Source organism: Vollenhovia emeryi, unplaced genomic scaffold (assembly GCF_000949405.1).
Source record: "Vollenhovia emeryi isolate VEMERY1.0 unplaced genomic scaffold, V.emery_V1.0 DF939305.1, whole genome shotgun sequence".
Lineage (NCBI taxonomy): Eukaryota > Metazoa > Arthropoda > Insecta > Hymenoptera > Formicidae > Vollenhovia > Vollenhovia emeryi.
This window is the reverse complement of record NW_011967061.1, coordinates 62018-72332: the sequence shown is the minus strand read 5'-3', so window position 1 is coordinate 72332 and position 10315 is coordinate 62018. Positions and strand designations below refer to the sequence as shown.

General features: G+C 39.0%; 2 protein-coding genes across 3 annotated transcripts in view; one reads left to right on the top strand and one right to left on the bottom strand.

Annotated features, from left to right (window-relative positions):
• The first annotated feature begins 258 nt into the window (after positions 1–258).
• Positions 259–1771, top strand: LOC105558895 (zinc finger HIT domain-containing protein 3). Its single transcript, XM_012006817.1, has 2 exons — positions 259–472; positions 1246–1771. The coding sequence occupies exons 1-2, from the start codon at positions 393–395 to the stop codon at positions 1574–1576; spliced, it is 411 nt and encodes a 136-aa protein (XP_011862207.1). The 5' UTR covers positions 259–392; the 3' UTR covers positions 1577–1771.
• A 528-nt stretch (positions 1772–2299) lies between these two features.
• Positions 2300–10315, bottom strand: part of LOC105558894 (beta-glucuronidase) — a 12301-nt gene continuing 4285 nt past the window's right edge. The window contains exons 1-11 of one of the 2 annotated variants that reach the window (XM_012006815.1): positions 8729–8842; positions 7869–8060; positions 7385–7483; positions 6586–6762; positions 6020–6252; positions 4685–4964; positions 4287–4561; positions 3926–4187; positions 3476–3664; positions 2954–3092; positions 2300–2621 (exon numbers count right to left, since the gene is read on the bottom strand). In XM_012006815.1, the coding sequence (XP_011862205.1) occupies positions 2443–2621; positions 2954–3092; positions 3476–3664; positions 3926–4187; positions 4287–4561; positions 4685–4964; positions 6020–6252; positions 6586–6762; positions 7385–7483; positions 7869–8060; positions 8729–8827 (2124 nt within the window). In that variant the 5' untranslated portion in view covers positions 8828–8842 and the 3' untranslated portion in view covers positions 2300–2442. Of the gene's footprint in view, positions 2622–2953; positions 3093–3475; positions 3665–3925; positions 4188–4286; positions 4562–4684; positions 4965–6019; positions 6253–6585; positions 6763–7384; positions 7484–7868; positions 8061–8728; positions 8843–10315 lie in introns of those variants that run through there. The other variant, XM_012006816.1, reaches the window with a different exon arrangement.

The window sequence follows — 10315 nt, the reverse complement described above, 5'->3', positions numbered from 1 at the left end:
GGAACCAACAGATGATGCTTGTTAATTTAACAGAAACCCTGCTGTCTCATGTTAGAAACTTGTCTCATAATAGGAGGCTTTCTTCTACATGTATAATTGATTTTTGTGCTGAACATAGTATAAACGTTACAAGTGCCAGCAAACTTAAAAATAAAGCACTCGTCGAGATTCCTATTTCATTTCTATATAGATAAGCATTTCTAGTTTAAATTCCCCGAGCACTTTAAATTTGCTTCTCTCCTCGACCCGCAGATGGCGCCCTACACCAGCGCGCGCCCGCCGGTCACGTGGTCGTCTAAAAATACATTCGCGACACGTGCTCGCGCTCCGATATTTTTATACGTGTATCGAACAGCGTGCCTGATAAAACAATTGAGTTATGATAATTGAAGATGAGTGAGACCGTACGAAAATGTTGCGTTTGCGGGAAGGACGGTGCAGCTTACAAATGTCCGAGGTGCAGGGAACTTTAGTAAGTATAACTGCTTGCCAGAGATTGAGGTTATCCCAGCCTCTCGATGTGCTTTCTGAAGAGAGCACGAAAATAGCCTTTGTGAAATTGAAATATCCCTTCAAAAATTGTCGCGCTACTTTTCGACAGTACAGAAGGGTAAGGCCCGGCCTACAAGGAGTTGTTGGTCGGAAGTCAGAACTATATGTCGGTTCCCAGCGAACACAGAACATTGGCAGCATCGTTACGGCAATGTTGCAACATTGCAGCAACATTACGGCAATATTACAACGTTGCAGCAACATTACGGCAATATTACAACGTTGCCGCAACGTTGTTGCAATGTTCTGCGTTGGCTGGGTTCTCTTTCTTTCCGGATGTAGTTCTGACTTCTGACTAACAACTCATTGCAGACCGGGCCTAATAGTAAACGTGTCACCTTTGTCTAACTTATTGGAAATTGAATTACAATGTAATTATAATAAGAGTGACAAAGGATCTCGTTTTCCTCCTTTCGCTGTGCATTTTATTTGCGCCAAGTCGTTCTTATCGATCTGTACAGTTTATAGTCCAGTCAAAATACGGAAAAAAGGGGGGGCAGGTACCTAGAAAAAATTGCAACACAATGTTTTATTACATCATTGTGTTCAGAAAAATATACTGAGCAACGTATCCAAATTTCGCCCTATTCCGTTAGTCGAGTTTCATTAATTTCTTTATTGCCTATCTATACGTATGTCGACTAAGTGCCTTCGTGTCTTTTATAACTGACTTCATTGTTTTATTCCTTTCAGTTGCTCCGTGGCGTGTTGCAGAGAGCACAAGACTCGACCCTGCGAGCCTCCAGTGTTACCTGAGAGACCCAAGGAACGCCAAAGGATCGGCGAATACAAGTTTCCAACGGAAGATACAGTGCCCGCGGAGAAGCTGCAGAAATTGTGCGACAGCAAGGAACTGATAAATTGCCTCCAGAATCCCCACTTGCGCCACATCATGAGCGCAATTATGAACAGTCCGAATCCCACCGAGGCGATCACACTAGCCATGAAGGAACCCATATTCGTGGAGATGGCCGACGCCTGTCTGAAGATCGTGGAACCGCCGGACGATGCTAAGCCATTCTAAATAACGCCGGCGTAAATAACCACTCGAATAAGTCTGTGATTAAAGGACATTATGTTTAATACAACTTTGTAAATATATTGTACGAGTTGTACAAAAACGTCGAGATGGCAGAGAGATGCAGTTTTTTTAAAATTTAAATATTTATGTACATCGTAAGAGTAGGCAGAATATAAAGAGTTTGCGTCAGATGGAAAATGAGTATGCAGTTTTTTTTTCTTGCCATACAAACGAATGTGAACGAGTCCCGGACGAATAACCTTGGAGGGTTTACATTTTTCTCAGGGTTGGGAAGTAACTCGTTACTTGTAAGTTGTTGCAGTTACTTTTTTGGAAACTCGTAACTCAACTTCGTTACTTTCTCTCCATCTGTAACTGTAACTTAACTCAGTTGCATGTTTTCGATAACTAGTAACTAATTTAATTACATAGTTACATCACTGGTTACTTTATTGTATATATTGAAACCTCCACAGATTGCATCAGGCCTTGCATTTACGCACGAACGCCCGTATCGGCTCCTTACAATTCAAATGCAGATTTGATATTTTTATCTTCATTGCAAGAAAGTAACTGCAGAGTAACGATTCGTTACTTTTTAAGTGACTGTAACTGTAACTAGTTACATTTTTAGCGAAGCAACTGCAACTGTAACTAGATTCTTTTATAAAGTAACTTTCCCAACCCTTTTTCTCGTGGGTACAAATGATTTGATGAATGCACACGTCAGGTGAATAATTCTATATTAAGTTATCGGTGCAACCTTTACGTCTCGATGTACAAAACGAATAGAATGCAGTTCTGTAAAAATAAAATTAAGACGAATATCTGTGTGTGAAGCGTTAATTTTTGTCTCTCCTTAAATTCAGTCAGAGTTCTAAGTGAGAATAATAGGTTGAAACGTAATCTTCGACGTTCTCCGGAACCTGGGCACCGTCCAGTTCGACTGCGAGCGCATGGTATCTCCTCCTAACGTGATGGGCCGCCATTTTCGGCTGTCTGTCTCTCGTAAAGATTCCCTTCTTATTGCCACCCACTCTCGTATACGCTGCAACGCGCAAACGAGTATTAATAAAAAGCGTTTTTTTTTTCGTAGTTCAATGATTCGATATCTCAAGTTGACATTTGAATGATATCTCTCTTAAGTTAAGCACAACGCTATCGGTTCTTATAAATTAAAGCTATTGATTTAATTATTAATTGGAAGCGTATTGGCCACTTTTAATTATAGCTGTATGTAGAAATAGCGAAAAGAATGTATGAACTTGATTATAATCTACAGTTATTAAGTTTCCGTGATAATGTCAGCATCTACTTGTTAAAAGAAATAATATATATTATGATAATAAATTAGCGAATACAATTTTATTCGATACTCACTTTGTGCGGTGCGAAAATCGGCGAAGTTCCAGATGAATTCGCCGATAAAGAAACCCTCGTGTCGTAATCGATCAAAGGCTTCGAAATGCCTAGAGAATAGCTCCTTCTGGTATTCCTCGCTCCATACATATTCCGGTAACTGCAAATAATTAATATGGAATGTATATAAATTATAATACAAATTAAATAAAAAATTACAATGTAATAAATAAAAGTTCATTGGACAAAATTGCACAATTATTTTATATTCTCGTTTTATTTTTCTTATTCTTTTTCCTTTATATTTGTTATTTATATTTACAGTTTTCCTCTATGTATTTCTACATTTTTATATTATTTTTTTATCTCGTTTCAATATTTGTATACTTTTTATTTTGATATGTGGTTATATATTTTAATTTTTGTAATAAAATTAAAAAGCGATGAGAGAGAGGGATTAACTTATGTTAAGTAAATATAGAACAAACATAATTTATTATGCATATAAAGAGAGAGTTTTTGGTTTTATAAAGCGAGGCTTACCTCGTGTAAACCGGGCATAGTATCGGCTCCGTACTCGGACATAAGTACCGGCTTGTTATATTTTCTGTGCCAAGCCTCGGCTTCCCCTTGAACTCTGCTAGTGATCATGTCCATTCTACCGGCGTTGCTGTACCAAGCGTTGTAACGATTGAAGCTGATCACATCGAGAAACTGACCAGCTCTGTCCTCCTAAAATTTACAGTATCTATTTATCGGCAATTTTCATATTACGACCGATTGTAATGAAAATTAGAAGCCCTGAGTAGATTGAGTTACAATTAGATAAATTATTTTGACTTTCATTTGATCGAAGTGTAACTTTATTTGAAACTTTGCTACAAAGAGGATTTTATGTTCTTTGAAAAGTATTTAAATCTAAGTATTCATTAAAAAAAAATTGTTTCACGTTCTATCTTTTCATATACTTAATGTATTTATTTATTAAGTTACCAGCACTCCTCGAGCTAGCGCAATGGTAACCGGTCTGGTAGGATCGATTGCTTTGGTGTGATGTGCGATCTGCTTGAAGTACTCCTCAGCCTGGGGTAACTGGGTCCTCGGTTCGTTAGCCAGCGACCACATGATTACGGAGGGTCGATTCTTGTCCCTGCGGATGAGCTCCGACAGCGAGTCCTTGTGACGCGATAGTAACGACGGCGAATAGTTCTCGGTATCGACGGAAGGACACTCATCGATCACAAGGAAGCCCAATCTTCAAAAGAGAATTTAACAGAGCGAAGTAGCGTTGCAACAAAAGTGCGTATAAAAAATTTTAGTGTATCAGATATAACTGTAGGAAAATTCTCGGCACCTGTCGGCTATATCGAGGACCTCGTCGCTGTAAGGGTAGTGACTGGTCCTGTAGGCATTAGCGCCGACCCACTGAAGCAACTCGTGATCTCTGACAGCGGTAACGAGGTCAAAACCGCGTCCTCTGATAACCGAGTCCTCGTGTCTGCCGAAACCACGCATGTACACCGGTCGATCGTTCAACAAGAGACTCGTATTGGTCCACGCGAGTGTCCTGATGCCGATCGGCAATCGATAGATGTCCGGCTTGGTGACATTCGCCACCGAGAGTCTCACCTAAAAAGCGACATACCATTTCGCAAACGAATCTTTAGAATTTAATACAAAGTAATACTTCAGTCACGTATAATTTTCTAAACAGCGGCCCACTTCTCTTTAATTTTCTCTCTCTTTTTTTACCTCCAAAGTGTACAGGTATCCCGGTTTGGGGTCCATGCCTCTGGGCCACCAGAGTCTGGCGAGAGGGACCTTCAGGGTACCAGACAGGCCGTAAACGGGCTCCTTGATGGCCAGGGTGTGCTCGGCGTCGTGCAACGTGACTCTGCAGACAGGTATTTCCCCTTCGCGCAAGCCAGCCGGCTGTATGATGTACTTGACAATTCCCATGTCGCCGATCAGGCTCGTCCTCACCGTGATGTCTTCCACGTAGACGCGCGGCGTGGTGTACAGCACAACGGGTCTTCGCAAAGTATTGCAATAAAATTTATCAATTAGAGGAACAGCGGTGTCATTAGTAAAATTAGGGTCGTGCATTCTGACTTGGTAAATGCAGGAACTTAGACATAAAAAAATCAATAGATACAAAAACTGTTTTAAGTGTTGAAAGAATTATTTAGTAAATGGGCTCAGTCTCGCAATCGTATCGCGAGATTGTAGAATATACTTTCATGCATAATAATAAATTACAAAATAAATAAATTGAAAATATTGTTTAACTCTAAATCACACAAAAATTGAAATGAATGAAATATTTTGATAGAGTGATTTAGTAACGAATGCTATAAATCCTCTGTATTGCACTTCACTTGTATTTCTGTATTAATTATGATGCACTTGAATTGCCTATAACTATCTCGAATTATCGTGCGTGATTAAATTAATCGAACTGTCAATCTCTATTTTTCTACGGCATAGAAACTTTTTCGTTATAGAAAAGCTAAAATCCCGTCGATCGTGTCTCTTGTGGCCTCGATTATAATGCGTAACGCATTGAATGTTCTCTTTAGTTTTTCCACAAAGCCCTTGATAGAGATCTATTTGTGACGAGTGAAATTCGCGCGTCGCTTCAGAGAACTCGAAAGGTCCTTCGTAATAGCATAATAACGAAACGGAACAATGCGATTACACCTGTCATGTGTATTCTCTTTTCGCTTGATAACTATATGTTACACTTGTATTTTTGTATTAATTCTGTTTTCAATTAAAAATTCGGTGTGGAGTCTTTTGCTTCCTCTTAATCTATTAACTTTCGAGATCCATTTGAGAAAAATAGGTAAACTGAAAGAAACTGCAAGATTTACAAGTTTAATAATATTAATTAAACGAGAGAGAAATAATGTGTTAAAGTTATAAGTTTCAAAAAATATTTCTCTCCTGTACGTCCGTTATTTATAGTTGCATTGAGCGTGGTTGAAATTATTTTTAATAAAGAAGAAAAGGAAGGTAAAAAATTGATCCTCGATCGTTTCAATTAAACAAGCCACGGTACCGTGTTTTAATTAATTAAACTCGTACCTGTGTATACCGGCATAGTTGAAGAAATCGAAGGTATAAGTCTGCAAGTGCGTGGTGCCGTTGTCGGTGACCATCTCCACGATCTTGCCCTGGGGCACGCTAGTCTGCAGCAGAGTGTTATCCACGGCGACGGTAATGCGGTTCTTGCCGCCGAAGGTCACGTACGACGAGATCTCCGCTTCGAAGGGCAGGTGGCCCATTTCGTGATTGGTCACCAAAGCGTTGTTCACCCACTATGTCAGAACACACACAACACGCCCGCGAACCACGTCAATGTGCGTCTTGCAACTTAAATTTTAACGTTACGTGTATTTCGGAAAAAAAGTCACGTTAAAATTGAACATTTGTCACGAAATATATCGTAGTCTCTCTATAAATACAAATCGACAAGCTCTTTATTTAGAAAAGCCGTTTAATAGTGGAGATTGGATTATTGAATTGCCAATCTATATCTCTCGCCTCTTTCTCTGTTTATTTTGCTTCCGTAGGAATTTTCGAATGGATTTAAGAAAAATCCCGAAGGAAATCACTTTGGGACAGAGAAACTCAGAGCAGCGAATGCTTACCACTTGCGCGAGATAGTGGACCGAGCCAAATCTGACGAAGACGCGTTGGTCCCGCCAAGAGATGGGTACGAAGAAGGTCCTCTGGTACCATACGGCCCCGACGTGGTCCCTGAGGTTCCGCGATGTCGTAATGTCGTTGTAGGACGAGGGTACCGGCATCTTCATCATCTCGCCGACCTGTAAAGCCAGTCATGTCTTACGCGAATAGATCCTCACTAATGACGGAGTAAACGAACATGTAATTATGGGAAACTATAAAATACACGTGACTCTTGCAGCAAGAACGGGCAAAAGTTGGACGCGAATTAGCGAGTAAATGAAAAGTAATAAAAGAGCGAATAGATGAAAAAGACAATGATAAATATATGAGAAAACAAAAACTAGTGGGATATAATAGATTTCTCGAAATTTCTTTGAAATCCTGCCAAAGCTTTTTAGACAACGTTTTACAAGCAGGGTTTTGAAAGAATTATTTGGATGAGCTGAACATTTAACAGTATTACATAGTTTAGAAAAAGGCATAAAGAATGCAATGCCGGTCCCGAATGCGGAAAATTTTAACGCGTATGATTAATTTAGAGTCTTCGCGTGAAATAAATTAATGAATTAAACATCTCCCTGTATACTGTTATGCAATTGTAAAATATCTCGTTCACTTCTCTCTCTTCTGGTTATATTAATTTTTCATTTATTAAATTATTCCTTCTAGTATGTTTTCGTCGCGAGTCTTTCTCTAAATTTGACTCCGATCATTTACATACGTTTGACGTTATTAATTGTTATATTAAGTCACGGATACCTTTGATAAATCATCGGTGAACCATCCTTCCGTGTAACCTTTTAGCGCATCTCCTTTAGGCGACACGGCGAAATCCCACAATCCGTCGAGTGATCTCACCTGTAGAAAAAACGGAGGACTTAAATATATCCGGCGTTCTTCATTGTATATTTACTTTCGTTGTAAACATTTTTATCTAATATAGAAGTACATTTTTAAGACAGTGTAAAATGGCACCAACGCATAATAATTTCGGCTTATTAATTACAAATAATGTATACGTTTTACGTTATATAATAAATTTCTCATTGGAATGGAAAGTGTTTGGAAATATTTTTAATAAGCGAGATGTAAATGGTAAGCTGAAATGTCGCGGGTTGCTTTACTGAACACGAGAACATTTTTGGATTCGCGATGGAAGTGTGAAAACGTGTGCCGGCTGTCTCGGGGTTCAGGTTCGAGTGGCATTAAAAGACCAGTTGTCACGTCATGTACTACGGTTTACCTCTCGAGATTCACTTTCTCTGGGATACAGCAGACCAGGAAGCGGAGTCGGAAATGCCTCCTCGTAAGGCAGCGGCGCCTCGATTTTGATCGTCGTGTCAGGGAACTCCGGCGGCGATTCCGGTCCGGACTCGCCGGCCATCGCGCTGCCGATTAACAGGAAGATCAAATGCCACATCCCTCTGCGGTCTTCCTAAACAAACGAATTAGCATCCGCAATTCGTAATCGAGATCTTAAGCTTCCTGCCTGAAACGAATCTTTCACGAAGAAAGAATTCTCAGAAAATTAAAAAAAGCCTTCGAAAACATAATCTTCTTAGCTCAAAAGAATCGATATACGTTTGAAGACACAGACAGTAGCTTCGTAAAATTAGAAAGCGCGTAGTTTGACAAGCTGCTATAAGAGTTCAAGTTCACTTAATAATTAAAAACGCGGTAATATTCGCCTGAGGATTGTTCGATTGTTCTCTCAACATCGTCGCATTCGCGGTCATTTTCTAGCGGTTGCGAGCGTTCTAGCAATTACAAAGTCGGCCTATGACACGAAAGTCTAGAAGATTATACTTTTTTTCCACGATTTTATTTAATACGACGAATAATCTGTGCTTATCGTTTAACCTTACGCCATGTCACACGCTAGAGCTGTCAATTATCGCTGGTTGCCTATTTCTCTATAACGGATGGCTATGACCCCCTTTTCTTCCCGGCGAATAGTCATGACTTGTGCTTGTGTAAATATCACGCGATTCTCTCCGAAAATACCTTCAGAAAATTGCTATCGAACGTCAAGGCATTCACGATACGTATATGCTGCATAGATTTTACACCACTACAACCGTACACAATTGTATGTGTACTTACGTTTACGATGCATCCGAATCGACCAGCCGCGGCTGCTGACCACAGTTGACTGATACATCGCGCGAGCTCCTTCGATAAAGAATTAACGAAAACGTACATCTGATTAGGAATTCGTGACACGTTACTTTTGCATCCCCCCGCGTCGTTCGTGACGTCCGATAATGTTTATCTCTCTGATGATACTAACAGAATCTTTAAAGTGGAAAATCCAGTGTTCTGTCATGTAAACATGGTAATGACTTTTTGTTAGACGATTATCATCGCGGATCGCGCGCAGATAAGATGAGGATCGATCCATGGTTACGTGATTATTCGAGAAGTTAATACAAGACTGCGCTTGTAACAATTAAAAAAATAACAACTATTTTCAGATGCGGAATTCTACAAATTGAAATTAAAAAACATTACCACATGCCTGACACGGTTGAACTGAGAAAGACGTCTGTGGTGGATTGTGAGAGAGATCGAAACTTCGGAAGGGGTGACAGTTTAGCAACAAATTCTTTACAGTGATTCTAAAAAGGATGCTCGTTAGCATGAAGAGGTAGATCGATGTATGTGGATTTACTGCTCCAATAAAAACGACTTATTTTAAGACCGATAAATAATTGGGTGGGCACTTTTAGACTAGTTGTAAAACTGAAAAAATATACGAAATTCATACATACACCGAGATCCAACCCGACCGAAATTAGCATCTTCTCTAATTGTAAAATTAAAAATTGCAAATTTGATTTACGACCAGCATATATAATTTTATTAGGGTGTAGTCTTGTCAGTTCCTGGATTAAATTATTTATAGATGTAATTTACGATGCAACATGCGTTAGAAGTGCAACACGAGCCTTGACTTTATTATTTCATTATATATTTCTTCTTTTCAAGACTGACAAGGATGTTAAAGCACAATACAAGTCAAGACAATACAATGCATAATTTGCCTAATAATTATTCCTTCACTCAAGTCTGTCTCGTTGTAAGGTTGCGCGCGAGTCTCCAACATCCTGCTTATCTTTTTTTTTCTCTCTTAATTTTATTCGACACCCACAAAGAGAGGAAGACCGGTCTTCTGGCATCCGTCCTTTTGCACGAAGAGATTCTATAGAAGGCTCTTCGGAATGCGACAATAACTCTACGACCAAAAAAATTGCTCTGTGCCGTTCCGTTGCTTTAATTCCTTCAGAAAACAAACACTTGTGAATATTTTATACTCTATTAACAAGTTATATATCGCAGAAACTGAATTACAAAGTTCCTTTATGCTATTAAAAGTGAAAATACGATTAAGAAATTTAAATATTTTTGCAGTTTCTAGTAAGAACTATGTTTTCTATTAATAAATTTAATATAAATAGTATAATAAATATAAAAATATTTTGCACAAACACTTCAATCAATTAAACTGTTACGTTGCAGATTCCCCGTTGTTCTTATCGAGATATCGACTTCGAGTTTCTCAAAACGTTGAAAACACTGCCAAGATTCTAGTACGGTATCGCAATACTCGAAGTATTGGATGTGATACAATTTTTTGTCAATTATTAAAAATTCGTCGGAAAAGAAACTCCAGTCTTTATGCCTTTTATT